At 48.9% G+C, this 24,010-nt stretch overlaps 2 protein-coding genes and 1 long non-coding RNA gene across 15 annotated transcripts; 1 reads left to right on the top strand and 2 right to left on the bottom strand.

The window, feature by feature from the left end:
• Positions 1-474: 474 nt before the first annotated feature.
• On the top strand, positions 475-4,600 carry Dusp9 (dual specificity phosphatase 9). Of its 3 annotated transcripts, none has more exons than XM_006528333.1 (5): positions 475-727; positions 1,279-1,754; positions 1,803-1,890; positions 2,433-2,888; positions 3,170-4,600. In XM_006528333.1, exons 2-5 carry the CDS (start codon positions 1,314-1,316, stop codon positions 3,493-3,495), a joined length of 1,311 nt encoding a protein of 436 aa, XP_006528396.1. In that variant the 5' UTR covers positions 475-727; positions 1,279-1,313; the 3' UTR covers positions 3,496-4,600. The 3 variants fall into 3 exon arrangements, with proteins under 3 accessions (XP_006528396.1, XP_006528394.1, NP_083628.3); XM_006528331.1 differs by having other exon boundaries at positions 1,279-1,730; positions 1,767-1,890; NM_029352.3 differs by having other exon boundaries at positions 527-727; positions 1,279-1,890.
• A 4,136-nt stretch (positions 4,601-8,736) lies between these two features.
• Positions 8,737-15,730, bottom strand: Gm52444. The gene is made up of 2 exons (XR_003953110.1): positions 12,040-15,730; positions 8,737-11,035 (listed from the first exon to the last, which is right to left on the bottom strand). It is a non-coding gene; the product is annotated as a predicted gene, 52444 (long non-coding RNA).
• A 1,347-nt stretch (positions 15,731-17,077) lies between these two features.
• Pnck (pregnancy upregulated non-ubiquitously expressed CaM kinase) lies at positions 17,078-21,203 on the bottom strand. 11 transcript variants are annotated; one of them, XM_011247692.3, is made up of 12 exons: positions 21,105-21,203; positions 20,266-20,335; positions 19,774-19,905; positions 19,340-19,414; positions 19,105-19,243; positions 18,806-18,929; positions 18,524-18,599; positions 18,317-18,429; positions 18,157-18,235; positions 17,998-18,085; positions 17,756-17,900; positions 17,078-17,419 (listed from the first exon to the last, which is right to left on the bottom strand). In XM_011247692.3, exons 2-11 carry the CDS (start codon positions 20,331-20,333, stop codon positions 17,763-17,765), a joined length of 1,032 nt encoding a protein of 343 aa, XP_011245994.1. In that variant the 5' UTR covers positions 20,334-20,335; positions 21,105-21,203; the 3' UTR covers positions 17,078-17,419; positions 17,756-17,762. The 11 variants fall into 11 exon arrangements, 7 of the variants coding, with proteins under 7 accessions (XP_011245994.1, NP_001186281.1, XP_030107390.1 ...); NM_001199352.1 differs by having other exon boundaries at positions 17,078-17,472; positions 21,105-21,156; XM_030251530.1 differs by lacking the exon at positions 21,105-21,203 and adding an exon at positions 20,753-21,083.
• Between the last annotated feature and the right edge of the window lie 2,807 nt (positions 21,204-24,010).

Consider the following 24,010-nt stretch of genomic DNA (forward strand, 5'->3'; position numbering starts at 1 on the left):
TTAGAGTTGGGTGCTCGGAATTCTTGTGTACCTTTAGCTAGGCCTGTACAAATGAAGCCCAGATGGAAATAGCACACCCAGGAGCTGCCTTGTGCCTTCAGTTTTTTAGTGGCATCTCACAGTAAAATACATTAGAAGGCTCTGATTGGCCCATTATACAGATGGGGGCCATCTAGTTCCAGGTAGTTCAGCATTATTGAGTTGTTTGAGACAGTTTCTGGTTCTGGGGCTCTGGGCTTTTGTCCCCACCCCTCTTCCTGCTTCCAGGGACCAGACTGGCGCCAAGCAGGGGCAACTGCAACATGTCCCCTGCTGGGCCCCCGACCTGCCCTTGGCCTCTGCCCTGACCCTGTCCCGCCTGGGTGGAAGCCCTAGCTCAGCCTGCGGCTTGCAACTCCCACCAGGCTTTTCCTTAGCCCTGGTTGGCTCTCCTGCTCCCTGAGCCCGCCCCACCGCCCCGCCCCGTCCCGCCCCTTTGAGCTGCTACTTAGTCGGTCCGAAGGCAGAGCCTTCCAAGGTGGAATCTGGATTCTGCTGCCAGGAAGCGGCCGGCGCACGAGTGGCGCGAGGCTTGGCTTCCACGTGCGAGCCTGCTCCACCACCCCGCCCTCTCCGAGCGCCCAAGCCTGGGGGATCCGTCTCCATGAACGATACCTACGCCCTGCCGTGGCACTAGCTGTGGCCAGGACGTCCGGGTGCAGTCGCCTGCCTCTGGATCTCGCTCCAGGTCTCTCCTTTTGTTCTCTCCTGGGGTGGGTAGGAGTGGGGCCGAGTCAGCTCTTACGGGACTCGCCGAGGCCCACAACCTCGGTGACCCTCTTGTTCTCTGGGTCTTCCGGGCTTTAGAGGAGAGCCGGGCCTTGAACCCAACTTCTCCACACATCCAAAATTGAACTTGGGGAGTGATGGAGATCAGAGCAAATGAGAAAGTCAGAAAAGGGGTGTGGAGGGAACTGGTTTTAGTCCTCCTAGCACTTCAGAGACCGGTAGACGCCCAGCTATCTTCTGGGGTATGTCTCACGAAAACTCCATGTAAGCGGGGCAGGGAGCAGCGCCCAAGTGGCGGCAGCCTCGGGTCTTTTTCCAGGGGCGCCTTCCTTGGTGTTCTCACTGTGGGTGGAGCGCGAGGAGAGAAGCAGGCGGTAGAGGAATGTCCCTGCGGGGACACTGAAAGCCTGCCCTCAGGACAGGGGTTGACTTCCCGCCTCAGTAGCCTGATCCACGCTGCAGGAGTAGAGACAAACTTGCCCTCACTCCGCGCCTTGCCTCTCTCCACAGCACCCACTGCCCGACGTGCAGGACGCTGCGCGACCATGGAGAGTCTGAGTCGGTCATGCCTGTGGCTGCGTCAGGAGCTGTCGTCCCCGCGCCCACAGCTTCTGCTGCTGGACTGCCGCAGCCGGGAGCTGTATGAGTCGGCGCGCATCTGCGGGGCGCTGAGCGTGGCCCTGCCCTCGCTGATGCTGCGCCGCCTGCGGAGGGGGAGCATGTCGGTGCGGTCGCTCTTGCCTGGGCCACCACTGCAGCCTCCCCCACCGGCCCCTGTGCTCCTGTACGACCAGGGTAGCAGTGGCCAGTGCCATCGTGAAGCAGCGGAGGCTGAAGCGAAGGCCGAACCTAAGGCTGAAGCGGAGGCCGAACCTAAGGCTGAAGCGGAGGCCGAACCTAAGGCTGAAGCGGAGAACGAAGCGGAGGCTAAAGCGGAGGCCAAAGCGGAGGCCAAAGCGGAGGCTAAAGCGGAGGCCAAAGCGGAGGCCAAAGCGGAGGCCAAAGCGGAGGCTAAAGCGGAGGCCAAAGCGGAGGCCAAAGAAGAGTGGGATGCTGACTCGGTGCTGGGCGTCCTGCTCCAGAAGCTGCGGGAAGAAGGCTACCCAGCATACTACCTACAGGGTAAGTGAGGGTCAGTGGCCTGAGAGAGCACTCTGGAGAGGCCTCAGGTCAGGAGAAAAGATCCTTCTTTCCAAGGGGATTTCATAATTACTTTATCCTTCAGCAAACTCAATCTTATTTTGTCTAAAATATAGGGTAAGCGCCTCCCTCCTGATAACCTGCCCAACAGCTTTTGGGGAGGCAGAGCTGACCGTGACCTTGGGCAAGTCCTTCATCCCTCCAAGCCCATTTATAAGTCTGGATAATGGGGAGAATTGACCTGAAACAACCTGGTTCACAGGATAATGCCCCAAGACTAAGGGCTGCATTGGGCACTTATCAGCCAAAGAAACAGTCACTAATGCTGAGTGAGGGTGGATGGCTGTCTATAGCACAGCACATGTGGTTTAAACAAATCTGCTGGCTTATGCGTTCCCTTTGGCAATATCTGCAACCCCCACCCCGGAGAGCTGTGTGGTGTCAGCTCCCTAGCCCCAGCTAGGGATACTTGGCTGCCCAGAGGCTATATTAACTAGTAAGACCTCGCCCTTCTTTCCTGACAGGTGGCTTCAGCAAGTTCCAGGCCGAGTGTCCTCACCTGTGTGAAACCAGCTTCAGTGGTCGTGCCGGCTCAGGCCTGGGCTCAATGTCTAGCCCAGTGCCTGTGGTGGGGCTAGGTGGCCTGTGCTTGAGCTCTGATTTCTCTGATGCAGAGTCTGAGGCTGACCGTGACACCTTGAGCTGTGGCCTAGATTCTGAGAACACCACATCCCCTCCAGCTGGGCTGCTACCACCCTTCCCAGTCCAGATCCTGCCCAATCTCTACCTAGGCAGTGCTCGAGATTCAGCCAATTTGGAGAGCCTGGCCAAGCTTGGCATCCGCTATATCCTCAATGTCACCCCCAACCTTCCTAACCTCTTTGAGAAGAATGGTGACTTCCACTACAAGCAGATCCCCATCTCTGACCATTGGAGCCAGAATCTGTCCCAGTTCTTTCCGGAGGCCATTGCATTCATTGGTAAGTCCTCCCTACTTTGTCCCCCTGTCCCTCCCCCTCCACAATCTCCACCCACCAGACTGATTCTTGGCCTCTCGTCCTCCTGACTCCATTCCCAGAGCCCACGTGACACTTGGGGAGGTGGGGGTAGAGCTCAGGTCAACTGCCAGTGAGAGAGATCCTTCAGATATGGTCTCGGCAGGGTAGGGAGGCAGTGATGGTGATCCCAGAAATTCGTATAGCTTTGGTCTCACTCATAGTGACCCTTAGGGGGTGTTTCTGTTCTGTCCTGTTTTACCTAGATGAGGCCTTGTCGCAGAACTGTGGGGTGCTCGTCCACTGTCTGGCAGGGGTCAGCCGCTCTGTCACTGTCACCGTGGCCTACCTCATGCAGAAGCTTCACCTCTCACTCAACGATGCCTACGACTTGGTCAAGCGGAAGAAGTCTAACATCTCACCTAACTTCAACTTTATGGGGCAGCTGCTAGACTTTGAACGCAGCCTGCGCCTGGGGGGGAAGCGCTCCGGGGGGCGGGGCAGTGGGGGACCAGAGTCCACCGTCTCAGACCCACCTTCCTTCTTTACTACCCCTACCAGTGATGGGGTCTTTGAGCTGGACCCCACATAAAGCCGCATGGAGCTGATAGGCTGGTCCCTACTTATGACCCCTAGTATAAGCAGGGATGGGATGCAGCCATAAGCAGGGAGAGGGGAAAGGGGAAGGGGGGAGGGAAAGCGCAATACCTCATGTGGGGATGGTGGAGCAAGGCAGGAACAGAGTAGAAACCTGCCCCACCCACTCAAGGCCAGCCCCAGATTCTATTTCACGTGCCTACTGGTGGGCCCGGGCTTCGGGCCTGACCCTCACCGCTCTAGAGCGGGGCCATGCTCCAGAACCTGCCTCGTCTGTGACTGTTACTTTCTTTTTTCAGGGTGGGAGTGGGGCTTCCTATCCAAGAGACCATTCCAGATTGCTGCCTGGGCCCTGGCCCTTCTTGCTGTTTCATTTTCAGGAAGAGTGTATCATTCTTTGCCACAGGAACCTGCTCTTGGCTCCATACCTGTCCCCGAATGCCCACCTGTGGGAGCAGACCTGGCCACTTTGACTCGTGTAGACTCCTTCCTGCTTCTCTCACTAGGGCTTAGACTTCTTGGAACTGTAGGGTGTGAACCCAGAGACACAATGGCTGCTCTCCGCATCCACAGGGACAGCCTCTCTGGGTGGCTTTTTGCTGGGCAGTGTCACATGGGAGGGCATGGGCCTGGGAGCCAATGGGCGAGATCCCAGCCACACATCTGGTGCCCTGACTGTTTCTTTCCTCCTCCCCCAGATGTCTTGACAGGATCACTGAGACTCTTTGTGACTGAGGGTGGTCAAACTGCCACCGGAGGAGATAGGGTCTCAGAGCTAGAGCTGAGGGGGAGGGAGGGAAAGATGAAGGCCTCAATTTTGCTACTGTGAGTCTCACACAGCCACTGTTGGTTTGGGGGGCAGGGAAGGGGCCAAGCTGCAGACACACATGGTCATTCATTGCAGTCCACACCCCGTTGTAGACTCTGTGTGTGTGTGTGTGTGTGTGTGTGTGTGTACACACTAGCCCACTCACATACTCAGCCTGGAGCTGGCAATACCTGTGGCAGCAGGACCATCTTGTCTTTGTTTTTGTAATCCACATCATAATCACATTCTTTCATTGTTACTCCTGAATAAACAGTTTATTTAAGGTACTGAACAGAGAGGTTGTTGCTTCTTGGACTCCTTTGGGAAGGGAGGGAAAGGAAAGGGAAGCCTGCCCTTCACCGATTCATCGTTCCCCATCGATGTACACTGCCTATTGGCTACCAGGTCTCTCACAACCCATTTGAACTCCTAACACACACTTCAGGAAGCTGGGCACAACAGTGAGCCAGACATGAAGAAACTGCCTGTTTGCAGCTGCATTTCCAGAGGGGAATGTGATACAAAGTGTGGCCAGTACCACAGAGTGGGGAATCAAATACTCCAAATTCAGTCGTGAAGTTGTAAGTGACGCCCAAGCTGTGAGTCAAAGTTGGTGGCCTGCATATTTTGCTGAGGGTGCCTAGGACTTGAGGGAATGGACATGGGCTATGCATATCATACAATGTGGAATCAAGGCTACAAAAGCCTGGGCAAAGGTAGGAGGAGCCCTAAGGCAGAGTGTTCACTGGCCCATCAGAAATGTTAGGTAGAGCCTACATCACTGGCTCATCTAACTTTCAGGTAGGGCTCCACTCAACACTGCCAGCGCCTTCTCCATGCTACAGCTGGAAAGCCTGGCAAGCTACATTTTCAAAGCTTAGAGAGAAAGCAGAAGAGAAGCAGCAGAGGGTGGGCAGAGAGCATGTATAGAGGACAATGTAATGGAGACTTGGTTGTTCTAGTCAGGTTTCCAGTTAGCACAAGGAATATATGTGGGAATATGCTTGTTGAGAGAGAAGATTGATTTCTGGCTCTCATTTCAGTGTTCCAGGCCATGCCTGGTTGGCCCCTTCACTCTGGGTCTGTGACAAGGCAACAGCAAATGGTGGGACTGTGTAATGAAAAACAATTGGATGCTTCATTACCAAGAGGGAAAAGAGAGGAAGAAAAAGGGACTGGAGTCCCCCAAAGACCTTTCAAGACGACACCTCAAACAAACTAAAGACATCTCCCCTCCCACTGGGTCCACTTCCCAGTATATATACCACCTGAGGGACTAAGTCCTTAAACATGGATTTTTGAGAGACATTCAAGATCCCAACTGCAGCAATGGTCTTAGGAACCTTAGGAACAAGATGTTCAGGTAGCACTCCTTATCCAAAAGCCCTGAAATGTGGGTCAAATTTAAAATCCTGTGGCCAAATGCCTGAGCTGATAAAATAAGAGAAAGGCTCTGAGACAAAAGAGAAAAAAAGGCCACCAGTGAGCTCAAAACTGCCTGGGGGCACAGCCTGGGACCAGGAGCCTCTACAGGAATGTAGCCTCCCATACCTGTTAGTATATAAAACTATGAGATTATTTTTATTTCTCTCCCCTCTCTGGCATGGTCAAATGCAACCCCATCTGGCTTCGAATTTACTTAATCCACTGTGAGGCTGAGGGTACCTTTGAACTTCTGACTCTCTTGCCTCCACCTCTCACGTGCCAGAAGGACAGGAAAGCGCTACCATCATAGCAGTCAAAGTGCTGCTCTAAGTCACTAAATTTATGGTAATTTGTGACAGCAGCAAATGTAATAGATGACCTTGAAAAATACACTCACAGAAACAAATGAGTATGCATACTTATCTTGAACTTAGATTTGGGTCAAAGTTGAATGAAAATAGAAATAGCACTCGCTAATTACCAGGAGAAAGGACGCACTATGAGTCTCCTGTAGGGTAGCACTGAAGTGGCGGGGAGAGACCATGCTCTATAGTGCTCTGTCTTGGGGAGCCTATGCCTCTGGCCTGTGCTGCTCAGATTCTGTGTCGCCAAAGGTGAGGCAGGATGACCACAGAGGATTCCCTTCCCCCATCCACCCACCCCTGCCACAAAAGCTTTGATAAAGCCCAGCAGGGGCAGAACTTGCCTCGGCAGCTTTTTTTTTTTTTTTTTTGAGGGCAGGGCTTGTTAAGAAAGAATGCCTAGGTTCTCTTCCCCACCCCCCACCCTGCCAGAAGCATGAGCTTGTTCTTTATGGGAGCCCTACTAAGCTTATAAAGAAAAAGTTCCCAAGAACATACAAAACTTCAAGTTTTAATTCTCTGCCCTTTCTACTCTGAGTCTCTGAAATTCAGCAATTTCTGTGGAGCACATCTTCAATCGTCCTGGGTGAAACATGAGTTCCTTGGGTTCCTATGTGTGCCTGCCCCACTCCAACCTGATGAACATGGTTGATGGATTTGGAAGAGTGCTTCATTTTCAGCTGCTTTGCCTTTGTATAGCATGGTGTTAACTTCTCAACTCCTTCTGCAATGGACCACACACTAGTTTTCTACGGCAACCTCTAGAAAGAATAGAGTACACTAATTCCAGACTAGGAGAAGAAAACACGAATGATGAAGGAAAACCCTTTATTAATGCAGAAGTCAAGACAGAAATAAATAAATAGGGGCTGGTGAGATGGCTCAGTGGGTAAGAGCACCCGACTGCTCTTCCGAAGGTTCAAATCCCAGCAACCACATGGTGGCTCACAACCATCTGTAACAAGATCTGACGCCCTCTTCTGGAGTGTCTGAAGACAGCTACAGTGTACTTACATATAATAAATAAATAAATCTTTAAAAAAAAAGAAATAAATAAATAGAAACACTGAAATAAATAAAAAGTGTAACATGACCCATGGGATAGCATTAAGCATCCAAGGTATGTAATTGGAGATATAAAGAATAAGAAAGAGAAACAAGCTGCTGATAACTCTTCCTAGGGGAGATGGGAATAAACATGTATTCATCCCCCGACAGCATATCAAATAATCAATTTACCCAACTCTAGCTTAGTGAACCAATGAGTTTATTGAGGGGTACTTAAAGGGATATTGGTGTGTGTGTGTGGGGGGGGGTATTTACAAGAGCTCCCTGAACAACTTGCAGGCTGCTTGGCCTACTAGAGAGTCTCTACTCAGACACTGTTTGTTGCTGAGGCTAGAGAGTTATCAATGGGTAGGTAACTCTTGCAGAGGACCTGGGTTAAGTTCCCAGGCAGCTCACAATCACCTGTAACTTCAGTTACCAGGAACCCAATGGACTCTTCTAGTCTCTATGGGGCATTTTATGCACATTGCGCACATACATACCTACACTCAAGCCCACACACTTGCACATAAAATAAAAATAACAAAATAAAATTTTGGCTGGGTGGTGGTGGCACACACTTTTAATCCTAGCACATGGAAGGCAGAGAGACAGATGGATCTCTGAATTGGAGGCCAACCTGGTCTACAGAGGGAGTTCTAGGACATCCAGGGTTACACAAAGAAACCCTGTCTCAAACAAAACAAAACAAAAAACAAAAGTCTTGGGGATGGAGAAATTGATCACTGCTTATATAATCTTGGAGAGGAACCTCGTGAACCCTATTTTAAGAACTTCCTGAGCCTTCTAAGTTATCTTAGTCCTCTTGAAAGGAGTGTTTCTATTGGGAGAAAATAACTACACTACACGAGCAGAATAAATACTTAAAAACAAAACAAAAAACAAAAACAAAAATAAAACAACAAGCGGGGCGGTGGTGGCGCATGCCTTTAATCCCAGCACTTGGGAGGCAGAGGCAAGCAGATTTCTGAGTTTGAGGCCAGCCTGGTCTACAGAGTGAGTTCCAGGACAGCCAGGGCTATACAGAGAAACCCTGTCTCGAAAAACCAAAAAGGAAAAAAAAATTCAAAGTTTTATGAAAAACTAATCAGATGGAAGAAATTTAATAAACCCTACTAAGAAAAACTGGGTATCAATCAATGTTTCACTATAAAGACATATCTCACAGAGGTTAATAATGAGGAAAAGAGGTGAATTTAGGTCATAGTTTTAAAATTTTAAAGTAGAAAAAGCATAAAGAAGACTCTGAGGCAAGGGTCACCACTAAGCTGCATCAGCTCAGAGCAGAGATAGCAATAGCACAAGTTACTATCACATATCAAGACAAGAACAAAGATGGGGGCCTTTCTCATTTTATAACAGCCCATCCTAGACCTCAAGAGGTCACACTGAACTACTTCCCAAAAGCACATCCCAAATAACCTAAGGGCCTCTAGCAGGCTCCATCTCTTAAAGGCTCTACCACCTTCGAGTTCTGCCACCCTGGAGTCCAAGTCTTTTATCACATAAACCTTTGAGGGGTACACAATTAAACTATATCCCAACCATAGCAAACACAAAGGAGAGCCACTTATAGATATTTCACAATCACTGTTTAAAGACAAAGATACAGGGCTAGAGAGATGGCTCAGCAGTTAAGAGCCTGACTGCTCCTCCAAAGGTCCAGAGTTCAATTCCCAGCAAGCACATGGTGACTGACAATCATTCGTAATGAGATCTGATGCCCTCTTCTGGAGTGAAGACAGCTACAGTGTACTTACATATAATAAATTAAAGAATAAATAATTCTTTTAAAGAAAAAGACAAAGATACACAAATTGAGAAAGTACCAAGAGAAAAGGGACCCATAAAAACAATCTAACACCTGATTTTTGGTCAGAAACAATGTATGTCAGAAGGTAATAGAGTGATATATTCAGAGTACAGAAAGACAAACAATATTATCAACTAAAAAGTCCACACCTGGCTTTAAAAAGTAATGGCTTGAGGCTGCAGATGTAGCTTAGTTGATAGAGTGCTTGTCCAGCAAGCACAAAACTCTGAGTTTCACTCCCAACCCTGTATAAAACCATTCTCTAAAATGTATTTTCCATTTTTCCAAAGATCTTACTTTATTCTTATTTATGTATATGTGTGGAAACATATATGTTAATGCCCATGGAATCAGCAGAGGATGTCGGATTCCCTGGAGTCAATTGTGATTCAGCACTTGTACTGGCTAGTTTTGTGTCAACTTGACACAAGCTGGAGTTATCACAGAGAAAGGAGCCTCCCTTGAGGAAATACCTCCATGAGATCCAGCTGTAAGGCGTTTTCTCAATTAGTGATCAAGGGGGAAAGGCCCATTGTGGGTGGTGCCATCTCTGGGCTGGTAGTCTTGGTTCTATAAGAGAGCAGGCTGAGCAAGCCAGGAGAAGCAAGCCAGTAAAGAACATCCCTCCATGACTTCTGCATCAGCTCCTGCTTCCTGACCTGCTTGAGTTCCAGTCCTGACTTCCTTTGGTGATGAACAGCAATGTGGAAGTGTAAGCTGAATAAACCCTTTCCTCCCCAACTTGCTTCTTGGTCATGATGTTTGTGCAGGAATAGAAACTCTGACTAAGACAGAACTCCAAGTTTTTTCACTATAACACGTCTCCCTTCCCATCTTCTTGGGCTCAAAACGGCGTTCCAGCTAGTTAGTTCAGGGGATGGCAAGGACACTACACTGTTCATGACTTGCTGCCAATCAGTTTCTCATTGTGTCCTCACCTGGCATCTCTTCATTATGTGCCTGTGGAGAAAGACAGCAAGTAAGCTCTCTGGTGTTTGTTATAAGGACACTAATAGTATCAGCCATCCTGATGGCTTCATTAATTACTTCCTTAGAGGCCCAGTTTCCAAGTATTAGAATTCTAGTGAGAAGTGGGATTTCAACACATGAATTGAGAACGAACCCATTTACAGATTATCAGAAGAAATTGACTAATGCAAGAAACATACAATAGTCAGAACAATTTTGAAAAGAACAAAATTGGAGGACTTGTGCATCCTGATTTCAAAACTAATCACATAACTACAACAATCAAGACACTATGATACTGGCACATGAATAAATGGAATAGAATTGAGACTCAAGAAAGAGAGACCTAGCAGGACATGATGAATGATGCCTTTAATTTCAGAACTCAGGAGGTAGAGTTAGGCAGATCTCTGAGCATTCAAGGCCAATGTGGTCTGCATGGTGAGGTCCAGGACTGCCAGGACTAACTACATTGTAAGACCCTGTCTCGAAAAATGAATAAATAAATAATAATAAAAAGAATAATTCTAGGACAACTAGACAACCTATGTAAAAGAAGAAAGTTGAGAAGATGGTTCTGTGGGTAAGGGTGCTTGCTCTGGATGTACAAAGACCTGAACTCATATTAAATGCCTGGAATGACTACATGTGCCTATTACTCCATTGGTAGATGAGCAGAGACATGTAGATTCTCAGGATTTAATGGCCAGTCAGCCTAGCCAAAATGGTGAGCTTTTGGTTCAAAAAGAAATCCATTCCCAAGGCTATAAGATAGACAACAATAGAGGAAAACACACAAAATACTGTCCTGACCACCTACCTGTACATTCACATACAAGCAACACACACACACACACACAGACAGAGAGAGAGAGAGAGAGAGAGAGAGAGAGAGAGAGAGAGAGAGTTCTGTAGCAATTTATCTTATATAAGCAGTAAGAGGAGTGCTGAGGAGAAAGGCTCTGAACTGTTGAGCTACCTGAAATGTGCAGAGATGTCCAGAGTTCCCACTTTCATCAACTGTCACTCATGCTGTGGTGGCTTTTGGTGATGCAGTTGTCTTTGAGTTCTCCATGTTCCTATAAATGACCTTTCACCCATACTTTTATAAGTAACACCAATAAACTCATTAGTTCATTAAGTTGAACTTTTGCTTTGGTCTGTCAGCAGTTCCTTGTCTTGGGTGAGTAGACATTTGCTCACATGTCCCAAGGAAAAAGTGTCACACAACATAAGCACATGTGTACATGCATGTGCACAGATGCACATACATACAATAAATTGGACCCTAACATCAAGTGATATACAAAAGTCAACTCAAAATATATTTAAAACCCAAATGCAGAAGTTAAACTCTGGTTTAGAGCACCGGCTGCTCTTCCAGAGGTCCTGCGTTCAATTCCCAGCACCCACATGGTGGCTTACAACAGGTAATGGGATCTGATGCCCTCTTCTGGTGTGTCTGAAGACAGTGTACTCACATATATAAAATAAATCAATCATTTTTAAAGCTACTGTTTTTGGGTGATAGCCTCAGTAAGATGTGGTATTACTCTCTTGAAATCATAGCAGCTGTGATTACAGTAAAGAAGTCTCATGATTGGACTCCGCAACATTCCCTCTTGGAACTGGGGATCTGGCTCATGGGGCCCCTAAGGTTCCACCGTTCCGTGAGGATATACAAAAGGTTCACAATTTCTAAAGGAGGAAAAGTTCTTCAGTAGTGTAGCTGCTGGCAAGTTACCCATGATCCTTGTCGGTAACCCCTCACCTATTCTCCTGTAAGCAACCCCAATTAAACACACTTGCCCCATTGGAGGAAGAATTGCTTCAGTCTGTTAGTGCCTTATTTGGAGTAAATATACATTTATCCATATATTCTCAAAAAGTTAATACAACAACCACTTAAAAGAAAATATGAACTTCAACTTTGTGATCAGGATTAGACAATAGTTCTTTATATATGACACTACTGTATAGCTATGTCCTCCAAATTGAAATATTACCTCTTGAAGAGAAAAGGAAAGCTCATGTAACATATTAGGTTGAGGGAAATAAGGAAATTTCTAAAGCTTTGAGAACTCAAAAACTTACAAAACTCTTTCCCTACAGTTAGAAAGGCAGTAAACAACTGTAGGCTGAGCTGCCAGCAGATTGAGCAGGAAGCTCCAGGAATGTAGCTTTCATGAGTCATCCATCATCCATGCTGGGATGGGCTTTGCAGAGATACAGCTGCCTTTGAGTCACCCATGCTCCTGTAAGTAACCCTTCACCTGTGATCCTGTAAGAAACACCGGTAAACTCAGCAGTTCATTGAGCTACGATTGGTGGAATCATTTCTTTAGTCTGTCATCAGTGTCTCATCCGAGATAAACAGACATTTGCTCATATCTCCCCAGGAAAAGTCAGCCAACATACATCACAAGCACTGGAAACTAAGGAAAACTGTTGGAGTTTATCACAAGGCTAAAACATTTGTGCATTGACGAGTGAAAAGACAGCCCTAGGAGTGGGAGAAAAGACTTACAAATTGCATATCTGATAAAGATCTACTAACTAGAAAATATTAAGAACTCATTAACAAAAAGACAAATGACTCAAAAAAATGAACAAGGGTAGGTAAGCTCAGCCACATGACAAGTTTTGGACAATTTGACTGACATAAACACACACACACACATATACACACTAATAAGTACATGAAAAGATGTGTAATATCATTGATCGCCAAAGAAATGCAAATCAAAGCCATGAAATGCCCTTGAATGACGGGGGAGGCATGAGTGCTAATGAGTATGGGGTTTCCTTTTGTAGTAATTAGACAGTAGTGATTGTTGTGAAACTCATTGAACTGTACATGATATTGGGGCTGAGAGTGAAGCAATATCTTATGCATCCCAGGATAAGTTCTGGGATTATAGGCCTATGCCACCAAATTTTACATTTTAAATGGTCAATTTTGTACTGTGTGACTGAAGTCTATCTCAATAAAATGTAAGTTTTATTTCCAGAGTCTCAATGTATAGATCTGGTTGGCTCTCAGCTTTTTTGTAAAGATGTATTCAGTTTATGTATGAGTAGTTTGCACTCATTTATGTATGTGCACCACATACATGCCTAGGGCTCTAGGATGCCAGAAGAAGGAGTGTTAGATCCCCTGGAACTGGAGCTATTGATGGTTGTGGATCAGCTGTGGGTGCGAGAAATTGAGCCTGTATCCTCTGCTAGGGCAGCCAGTTCTCTTAACTGCTAAGCAATTTCTTCAGCCCCATAACAAATTTTAATCTTGGAAAAGGATTTTTTTTAACTAGTAGGAAAACATTAACAAAGCGTAGTAGTTGCTATATTAATATTGACAAAGTGGATTTTAAGACAAAGTTAATCCTAGTACTACATTTTTAATAAAGCATTGGACCAACCTGAAATGCAGAACTGAAAAGTACATAAAGCAGCATGCCAAAAAAAATTGTAAGAACAGTCTGGGAAGATGGCTCAGTGGTTAACAGCACTGACTGCTACTGCTCTTCCGGAGGACCCGGGATTAATTCTCAGTGCCCAAATGATGGCTAATAACCATCTATAATTCTAGTTCATGGGATCTTTTACCCTCTCCTGGCCTCTGAGAGCACCAGGTATACACATGGTGTACATATATGCATGCTGGCAAACATTCATACACATAAATTAATATTTTTTAAATATTTATAAAAGTTCTGCAAGGAGAATCTAGCAAAACGCACTTGGGCTTCTGCTCAAAGGATCATTCAAGGTAAGTAAGATACAGCTCCCTAGACAAGGGGAACTGTCAAAATCTCCTTAGATAGTGAGGGAGGACACCTGAGGGTGAGGTTTTAGTACTGACCAGAATGGCCAGATAGCGCTGAACATATTGAAAAGTACTTTTTTTAAAAGTACTTTTGTTGGGCTGGCAACTTTGTGAAACTTGCTCAATTTGCTCAGTTTGTGAAAGCACTAGCCATCGAAGTCTGACAACCTGAGTCTGATCCCCATACCACACATAAAGTTCTCACCTGAGGTTAGGAATGGAGATAGGAGGCCTGGATAAAGCTAGGCTTGGGTAGAGAATGTGCTTGCAATACACTCTTTGGACATATATGCCTGGCAGGAAGGAACTTGTGGCTGTGTTGCCAACTCAGTCACTGTCTGTCCAAGGGACCTTCATTCTTAGCTCTTTCCTGGGTTCTTGGCTACATTCTTGACTCACCCATGATCCACTCCTGTCAGCCCACCTTAACTGAATCCCACTTCAGGTAACCCTGTATCATGTGCCTTGTTCCTCTCGTATGAACCCAGAAGTGCCTATCTCCCAGTCACCATTCCTATTCCACTTCTGGGCCACTCTTCACCTTAAACTCTAGAGGGATGTTATAAGGTCCAGATCTTATCACTACCTCTACCACAATCAGACGATTTCCCAGGTTTCATTTAAGGGACATTAAATGAAGTCACAGAAGATGGTGACAGTTACACAAAATCATTTAACGTCAAAACTGAAATCTAGACTTCTCCTTGGAAACACTGATAAGAGGGGGCTAGAGAGAACTCTCCTTTTCTTCAGTTACCCAATCCTTATGTCCCAAGCAAGGCCTCTTCCTCACCCAGAGGCAGGCAGGATGATTGAGGGTGAGAGAATGATTTTTACATTCTCACTCTGCCACGAGTTGAGCGTCTCTGAAAGCCCTGCCACTCACATTTGTAGAAGTCCTGTTTGGTCAACATCTGGTGAGGCAATGTTCTCTTGTGACACACACAAGAGGTACTCCCTGAGTCCCTGCCTGTCCCCGAAAGACTGGACTCTGCTCCTGATTTACAGCACCTGACTTTTTTTAAAAAATGAATTTGCCTTTATTTTACGCGCATTGGTGTTTTGCCCGCATGGATGTCTATGTGAGAGTATCAGATCTTGGAGTTACAGACCGTTGTGAGCTGCCATGTGAGTGCTGGAATTTGAACCTTGGTCCTCTGGAAGAGCAGTGAGTACCCTTAACACTGAGCAATCTCTTCAGCCTCGTCACCTGACTTTTACAGCCAGCTCTCTCCCCAAACTGAGCGAGAATGTTGCTTTTGGAGAACACGTCAGTGGCACCTTTGCCCGCAGGCTGTCCCTCTCCAGGTTTTGGTGTGGCTCCCTCCTCTGTTGACCAGCAATACAATGCTGTCTCAGTACCCTGCCTTCCAGTAACACGCAGAGGAGACAGTCAGTCTCTCTGCTAGGTGATCCAAAGCCCTACTCTCTCAAACTGCCCTCTTACAATGGGAAGATCTGGGAAGGATAGAAGACACACTACCTCTGTATGACGCAGGGTTGTCCCTGGCACTTCACTCCAAAATACTCAGGATGGACCTCTCTCCCCAGCTAAAACTTATCTAGGGTAAGATTTGGGGGCCCAGTGGGCAAGGAATGGATTTGAGCCGCCGCCTCAGGTACTGAAGGATTAAGAAGTGACTCACAGATGCCTAAACATGTGTCTGTGGCATCACCTGCTGGCGGTGAGGCCGTACTGCACCCTGTGTCAAGGCCGATCTGTGTCAAGGGCTCAGAAGTGACCTGGCCCTATGCTTAGTCTGAAGGAGCTGGTGATTTAGACTGAGTGATGAGTCTTTCTGGAAAGCTGGCTCTGATGCTCATATTTAAGGCTACCAGAGAATCTAGGAGAATTATTTCCTGTTCATATTGTCCCCATAAAACTACCCACATCGGGCTGGTGAGATGGCTCAGTGGGTAAGAGCACCCGACTGCTCTTCCAAAGGTCCGAAGTTCAAATCCCAGCAACCACATGGTGGCTCACAACCACCCGTAATGAGATCTGATGCCCTCTTCTGGAGTGTCTGAAGACAGCTACAGTGTACTTACATATAATAAATAAATAAATCTTAAAAAAAAAAAAAAAAAAACTACCCACATCAAGCCGGGCGTGGTGGCACACATCTTTAATCCCAGCACTTGGGAGGCAGAGGCAGGCGGATTTTTGAGTTCGAGGCCAGCCTGGTCTACAGAGTGAGTTCCAGGACAGCCAGGGCTATACAGAGAAACCCTGTCTCGAAAAAAAAAAAAAAAAAACCTACCCACATCACCCACTAAGAGCCTCCCCCTGCTGAGTAGAAGTTCAATCAGTACTGCTTCAACAAAATAAGAATGGATAGGTGTCCTATGTGACTGAAGGAAAAGATGACGTACATAGGGCATCCAAAAAGAGACTGGAAAAGGTGACAAAAGACAACGAGGTCCAAGAACAGGTCACTGAAGGTGAGTAAGTCAAGATGCTGAGCCCATTTTTTGGTACCAAGTGTCTAAGGTTTCCCTCCAGTGACCCTATAGGGTCAGGACACTGGGCAAACATGTCAGGATACATGGTCCAAAGCCTGAAGCACAGAATGGCCTGAGGTGACCATGAGGACAGAGGAGGAAGCTGTCCACTTGCTTCTAGACCACCTGGCTCCAATCCTGAAACCCAGAGTAGTCTCTGGCCCAGAAACCCAGGCCAGCACTCTCTTGGGTCTCAGTGCCTCCCTTTGAATCCAAAAATTTGACAAAATGACACTTCTCACACACACAGCCCAATCAGGCTCTGTCATCCACCTCACACACTAGAAGCTAGAGCAAGAGAGAAAGAGGAAGGAAAGCCTCCATTAAACTCTGGCTGAGACCTACCCCTGACTGAGCCCAGCAAGACAGGCTTCTGGAATTCTGGCCTACTGGTGGCAAATAGGGTCACTAGAAGTAGCAGTGGAGGAAAATATCCCGAACTCTGGTCACTTTCAAGACCTTTCCAGCCCAAGATGGGGACTCAGGAGCAGATTGCTGTTGCTGAATTATGCCTCCTGCCATTGCCCCCTGCTGGCAGCCCAGTAGACCTTGCTGGTGTCCATTTTCTCTCAGGCCCAGAGCAACCAGCCAGGCAGCCTCTTGCTGGCAGCACTCTGACAGTCAGAATCAGGAAGTACTTGAATAATCCAGAGTGCCTATGCCATGATCGAAGCGAGGAGAGGTACAAGAAGCAGAGCACAAGACCCAGTGCAGACCCACTGGCAGTGGACTTGCTTCCTTCATATCCTTCCTTGAGGTGACCCACAACCCCATGCTCATCCCACACCCAGTTCAGCACCAGAGCATGGTTCTGTTTGTCTTTATTGGTTAGGAAAAGGAGGAACTAAAGGGCCACAACACAAGCAGGACCACCCACAGTCAGCAAAGCACAGAACAGCCACACAATGCATGTGTTCGTGCAAGGTGCAGGAAGGATGGCTCCCAAGTCCACTTTTGAACACCTCCTCAGTTTCCATAGAGGGTGGCAGCGACATGGGAAAGGGAGCCTCCACCATAGGTAAGAATAGAGGCTGGGGGACATACTGGGGAAGCCCCGTACCCTAGTGCCATGCATCACACCCAGTCTCAGACTTTCCAGCAGAGGCCAGTCTGGAGGACAAGGATCCAGGAAAGAGACCAAAAGGGCTGGAGGAAAGAAAAACCGGGAGTCAGTCCACTTGGCCTTCCTTGGCATCTACCTGGGGTGGTGGGAAAGAGAAAGAAGCAGAGGAAGACAGGTTCAAGAGGTGCCCAGATTTCCCAAGTCCTTCATAGAATCTTACTCAAGCTTTTGCTTTCCTTTCATAGAGACTCCATAGGGTCATGCCCCTATCCTACTAGCATAAGAGGCCTGATGTATCCCTCTGCCTAGCTTCTCCTTCTCTGATACTCTGCCCTTGTCTCTCCAGATCCCACTTAGTTCATTGCCACCCCCTGGGCCCCCTAAGAAGTTAGTTCCCAGAGGGTGCAGGGTCCACACACCTGGTTTTCACCACTTGGGGGACTGGCTAGTCCCAAGGCCTGGGTGGCTATGACGGGTCATACACTGCCTGGAGGCCTCCTCACCCTCTGGGCTTTGTCCCAGCTTACGGATGTGACGTAGGAATGATGTGGCATTGAATGCACGCTATGGGAAAAGAACAGGGTCAGGCCAAGCTGGACCCAGCACCAAGACCAATTCTAAGACCACCATCAAGACCAGTAAGGTCTCTCTCTAAGCTCACCTTCCAGTGGGTCCTGGCAAAATTCTTCTGGATCTGCTCACTGACAGAACCCAGGATGTCCCTATCGAAGGCTGCATCCCCAGAGATCCTAGAGGACAGTTGGGAGTCAGCACAGGTGTCACTCCTGCCCCTGTGCCACATGCCAGGTATCCCACTCACCAAAGATGCTGTAGGGCCTGCTGGCAGGTGAACCTCTTCTGGGGATCACGTTCCAGAAGGTGGCGAATGAAGTCTTTGGCTGGAGCAGTGGGCAAGGTTAGTCTGCCCTGTCCCTCGTTCCCTTTGTCAGTCCCCAGGATAGGGCCAGCCTTGCACTCACCTGATTCTGAGATGTCATCCCAAAAGGGGGAGTCAAACTCATAGCTGGCCCTCAGAATCTGGCTGAAGAGTTCAGGATCGCTCTCATCATAGAAGGGGGGGTACCCACACAGCCTGGCACCCACAGATGAATCACCCAGTTGTCCACCCCTCCCCAACCCAGCAGGGACAGGCAGGTAGGAGTTGAGCCGTCACAGCGGTCACTCACAGGATGTAGGAGATGACACCCAGGGCCCACACATCTACGGCCTTCCCGTAGGGTTTCTGCTCCAGGAGCTCTGGGGCTGGCGGCCAGAGGCAGACAGACAGACAAACATGTCTGCACAAGCACGCACACATGGCATGCCCTTGAGGGCCACCTGGTGTACCTATTCAGCCCCAGGAATAGACTGCCATAGGCAGCAGCTGCCCCAGTTCCTGGAGCCTTGGCATCCCCTGGGTCACCAGCTCCCTCCCCACCACAGTGAGCCTTAGAGTGCTTCCCTCTTACCCACATATCCTGGGGTCCCACAGGCTGTGCCTAGCATGTTGCCAGCTTGTATTTTGGACAGGCCAAAGTCAGAGACCATGATCTTGGAGTCCTCAAAAGGTGTGGCATAGAGGAGGTTTTCAGGCTGTTGACACATGGGACCAGGGAAAAGGCCTATGAGTCTGAGAATGGCTTGGGCATTGGGATAGGGTGGTCCTCAGCATCCTTAATTTCCTGGGATCCAGACTGAAGTGAGCATTGAGAAAAATGACACTCAAGTCCAAATGTAAGTGGGATAGGGTGGAGGCACAGCCAGGCACCTTGAGGTCCCGGTGCACGATGCCCAGGCTATGAAGGTAGGAGACAGCGCCAAGGACCTGCCCTACAAGGTGGCTGGCGTCCTTCTCTGTGTAGGAGCCCCGCTCCATGATGCGGTCAAACAGTTCACCACCTGTTACCCTGGAGGTGGAAGGAACAAGGTAGGAGGTCAAGTGACCCAGGGATAGATTTGGACATTGCACCCCTTCTGCCCAGCCCCCCAGAAGCCCTCCTCACAGCTCCATGGCCAAGTAGAGATGAGAAGGACTCTCATGGACGTCCTCCAGAGCCACAATGTTGGGATGGCTGATTCTGAAACAGAGAAAAGGCTCCTGATGGATCACTGGAGCTTCTTCATCTGGAAGAGCTCTGTCCTGAGCCTTCTTCCTCTTCTCTTCCTTCACCTGGCCCCCCATTCCCTACCAACCCCTGCCCTGACTAGCTTGGACCTTCCTAGAACACATATTTCTGTGGGCCAGATATAAAGCACAGATGGATTGGGTGCCTCTAAGGTTGCCATGGAGACATGCAGCCGCAAAGGGGAAGAGACGCCTAAGCCCCACCCCTACCCCACCCCCACCCCCGAAGATTGGCAACCAGGCCTAATGAGTCCAGAGGACTCAGCCTGGCTGGCCACAGGTCTCCCCAGCCCAAGGGGGAAGTGGGCACACCTGCGAAGTACCGCGATCTCATTCTCCACCAGGGCCTCCTTGCCCCGAAGTGCTTTCTTGGGAATGCACTTGAGGGCCACAAGATGAGCAGAGCCCCTTTCCTGGGCCAGCATCACCTCAGAGAAGGCACCCCTGCCGCAGAGCCAGATGGTGGAAGGCAAGAAAAGAGGGAGAAGGTGTCAGTGAGAGGAGGATGAAGAGCAAAATGGAGGAGGTGCTCAAGCCATACCACCCACCCTAACACACACCCACACAAGTGTGCACACACATATCCCCACACCACCTCACATAGGTTGACATACACTGACACATTCACACACCACCTCCCACACAGACAACAGCATACCTCACAATTTACCCCCATGTTCACACTCATACCACGCCACACACACACACACACACCATTCACAAGCTCCTTCGCACATTTGCTCACATGTGCATATGCCCCACATACACAAGCACTCACGCCCACAGCCCAGCATGCACACTCACGAGCCCAGCTTCTCCCGGATCTCATAGACACTGCTGATGTCCTCCGTCTGTTTCTTGAGCAGCAGCATGTCTGGGGGTGGGGTGGTGGGGGGTGGAGCGAGGCCCCTTGGCAACGAGCAGCTCCCTTGCCCACCAAGCCAAATAGTCCCCCAACTCAAGATGGAGTCACCCACTCCCAAGCCCAAGTACACCTTACTCCTCCCGCCCAGGGCCACACACACACACTCCCACTGAGGCAGAGCACTGCATGCAGGCTTCCCACCGAGGTATGCTGCTGCCAACCTATGTTTCCCACCCTCCACCCCACCCCCGCACTCCAGCATCCGGAGCACACGTAATGTTGGCCACCAACACTATGACACCCCCTTTCTGCCTCCACACATTAAGCCAGAACTGCCGGCTATTTTCCAGAAGGCTCCATACACTCATATCCTGGTTCATTAGGCCCACCTCCACCCATAAGGCCCGTACCCCTCCCCCAGCAGACCTTCCACGGTGGCTCAGCTCAAGCACACACCACGTAGGCCACCAACCCGCTCGAATGCACCTGCGACCCTGCTTGCAGCCACCTGTCACGACCACAGTCACCCACGCAGCCACCTAATCGCTGCTTGGCCCCTGGCGCCTCGGAGTGGAGGGACTCCGCAACCTCGGCCGCCTGTGTCCAGAGCTGCGTGGGCCGCGCGCGTACGGGCAGGGGGCGCGCCGGGCGTCACAGGTGTGCGTGAGGAGGGTGGGCTATGGAGCTAAGGTGCCTGTTGGCCTGGGCCCTGTACGCCCCAGCCCACCCGCCCCCGCTCGCCTGCTTGCCCCTAGTCCAGAGTGGGGGTGGTGCGGACCTGCAGCTGCTGCCACCGCCGCTGCCGCCGCCGCAATGTCTCCTAGCGCAGTAGCTGTTGTGTCGCCGCGGAGCCCCCCGCCCGCGCCCCGCCGGCCCCGCCCCCTCCGCGCGCGGCCCCGCGAGCCCTGGGCAGCCGAGCACGCGGTGGCTGTGGCCGCAGCACTGCAGAGAGCCTTGTAAGGCAATTCCCGGGTTCTGGCCACCACTGTCCAACTCCTTAGTTATGCTTGCTGATTACTGGGTGCTCCAGTGGTCTGGTAGCCAAGTGAGTGGCCCCAGGGCCTTTGCAACAATGGTGACTTTGTCCACAAGTGTTGCCATGCATAGGCCTGGGTGTGCCTTCCTTGTTCTGATATGATGTCCACAAACAGATTATCCAAGCCATTTGCTACGCAGCAGTCTCTTCCTAGTCCCTGCCAGCCCCTGAAACCTTGATGCCAGCATATCCAAGTCTCTACCAGCTGGCTCCCATTGCTTCCAGCCTTACCTCCTGCCCCCCCCCCCCCTTTTGCACATCATTCTCTTCGCTGGGGTTATGTGGCTCCCGGAGGCACATATGCCACTCCCTGGCAGAGTAGGAGTCTTTGGCAGAGTAGGAGTCTGATGACTCTCTGGCCTTTTTCTCCAACTCTCTTCCAGTCTTCAACCTCCTCTGCACCTGCCCCCTAGCCTTTGCATCCACTGATCGTCTTTGCCCAGATGTCTACTCAGTTTAGCTGTCATTCCATTAATTAGTCTGGCATACTGCCTTCTCAGACAGGCCTCTGCTGCCTCTGCCTGCCAGTTCTGTAGGTCATGACTCTGTCCCCTCTTCAGAGCACCTGCCACTGCAAATCACCTTGCCAGGTCTTCTTCCCTAAAGCAACCGACACAGCCCAGGTGAGGCATTCAGGAAATACTGAGGTAAACTTTCACCCAAAATTTTGAGGATTCCTCCATAGCACCCTCACCCCCATCCAGTCCTATTATAGCTCTGTGTCTTTCCTGCAAGGAAGGTCTACTGACTGTCACAGGGGCACAATCCAGACAAGGCTGGGTTGCAAGGCCTCTGCCAAATCACAGAGACTAAAGGTAGCTTGTTGACTCTAGTGTTCTGAGCTCCTGCCTCCTGACCTTTTCCAGTTGCCTCTCTCAGTTAACTGAGCCTAGATACAATCCTGTCCACCTGATCAGGTGTCATGAAAAAGAGGGGAACTGAAGGGGAACAACAGGACATGCAGCTCTTGTGCAGATCCCTGCAGGTCTCCAAAGCCCCAGAATGTCTCACACCCTGATGATGATTAAGACAGAGAGTCATGAAAAGCAAAAAAAGTAAAATAACTGCTATTTTGCAAATATTATATTTCACAAATGTATCACATACATACACTTGTTTCTGAATAACTGGAAACTGTCCACACTGAGCAAGATAAGAAGGCTCAGAGACTCCTGGGGAGCAGCAAATGCCAACTAAAGGTCCTATTTCCTGATCTAAGGATGAGTATCTGCACATGATGTGATTTTGTTTCTTTGGGGGTTTAAATTTTTCTTTTTTGTTGTTGTGTGGTATGCTGGCTAGTTTTATGTCAGCTTGACACAAGCTAGAATTATCTAAAAGGACAGAAACTCGGTTGAGAAAATATCTCCGTAACATCCTGCTGTAGGGCATTTTCTTAATTAGTAAATGATGAGGCAGGACTCAGCCCTTTGTGATTGGTACCATCCCTGAACTGGTGGTCCTGGGTGCTATAAGAAAGCAGGCTAAACAAGCCATGGGGAGCAAGTCAGTAAGCAGCACTCCTCTATGGCCTCTGCAGCAGCTCCTACCTTCAGGTTCCTATCCTGCTTGAATTGCTGTCCTGGCTTCCTTCAGTGATGAACTGTTACCTGGAAGTATAAGCCAAACAAACCCTTTCCTTCCCAAGTTGCTTTGATGATGGTGGGGTTGTTTGTTTGTTTGTTTGTTTGTTTAGATTTATTATATGTAAGTACACTGTAGCTGTCTTCAGAAACCCCAGAAGAGAGCATCAGATCTCATTACAGATGGTTGTGAGCCACCGTGTGGTTGCTGCATTTGAACTCAGGACCTTTGGAAGAGCAGTCAGTGCTCTTAACCTCTGAGCCATTCTCCAGCCCCCTAGATGATGCTGTTTTGTTGCAGCAATAGAAACCCTAACTAGGATATGGGGGTTTTGTTTATTTGTTATTGAGACAGGATGTCATGTATTCCAAGCTGGCCTTGAACTCAGTATATAAATGAAGATGACCTTGAACCTCTGGTCCTCATACTTCTGCCTCCAAGTGCTGGGATTATAGTCCTATATCATCAGGCCCCTTCTTATGCAGTGCTGGGGTTGTAACCCAGGGGTTTGTATATGTTAGGCTTGAACTCTGCCAACTGAGCTCCATTCTCAGTCCTCATGAAGCAATTTGTAAATGTTTAGACTCATGTGAAAAATACCACATGCAAGTAAGTGGCCCGTAGTCCTGGCTACCTGGAAGACTGAAGAGGAGAATCACTTCTGCCCAAGATTTCAAGGGCTGCCTAAGCAACATACTGAGACCCCCATATACAGAAATGATGTCATAAGTTGGGCGTGATGATGCATTCCTGCAATCCCAACACTTGGGTAGTGGAGGCTAGAGCTCCAGGTCAGCTTCAGTTAAATGACACCCTATTTTAAAAAATGGTATCCTAGTTTTTGGTTGACACCACTTGTCTTGTGTACTTTTGTATTGCTGTAATAAAACACCATGACCAAGGTAACTTTTTTATAAGTTTAATTAACTTAGGACTTATGGTTTCAGAGGGTTAGAGTCCATGACCATTATGTTGGGAATAGTAACAGCAGAGGGGCAGGCATGGAACTGGTGCACTAGCTCAGAGCCCAGATCTTGATCCACAAATAGGAGGCAGAAAGAGGG

The sequence above is a fragment of the Mus musculus genome, chromosome X (assembly GCF_000001635.26).
Source record: "Mus musculus strain C57BL/6J chromosome X, GRCm38.p6 C57BL/6J".
In the NCBI taxonomy this organism is placed as follows: Eukaryota; Metazoa; Chordata; class Mammalia; order Rodentia; family Muridae; genus Mus; species Mus musculus.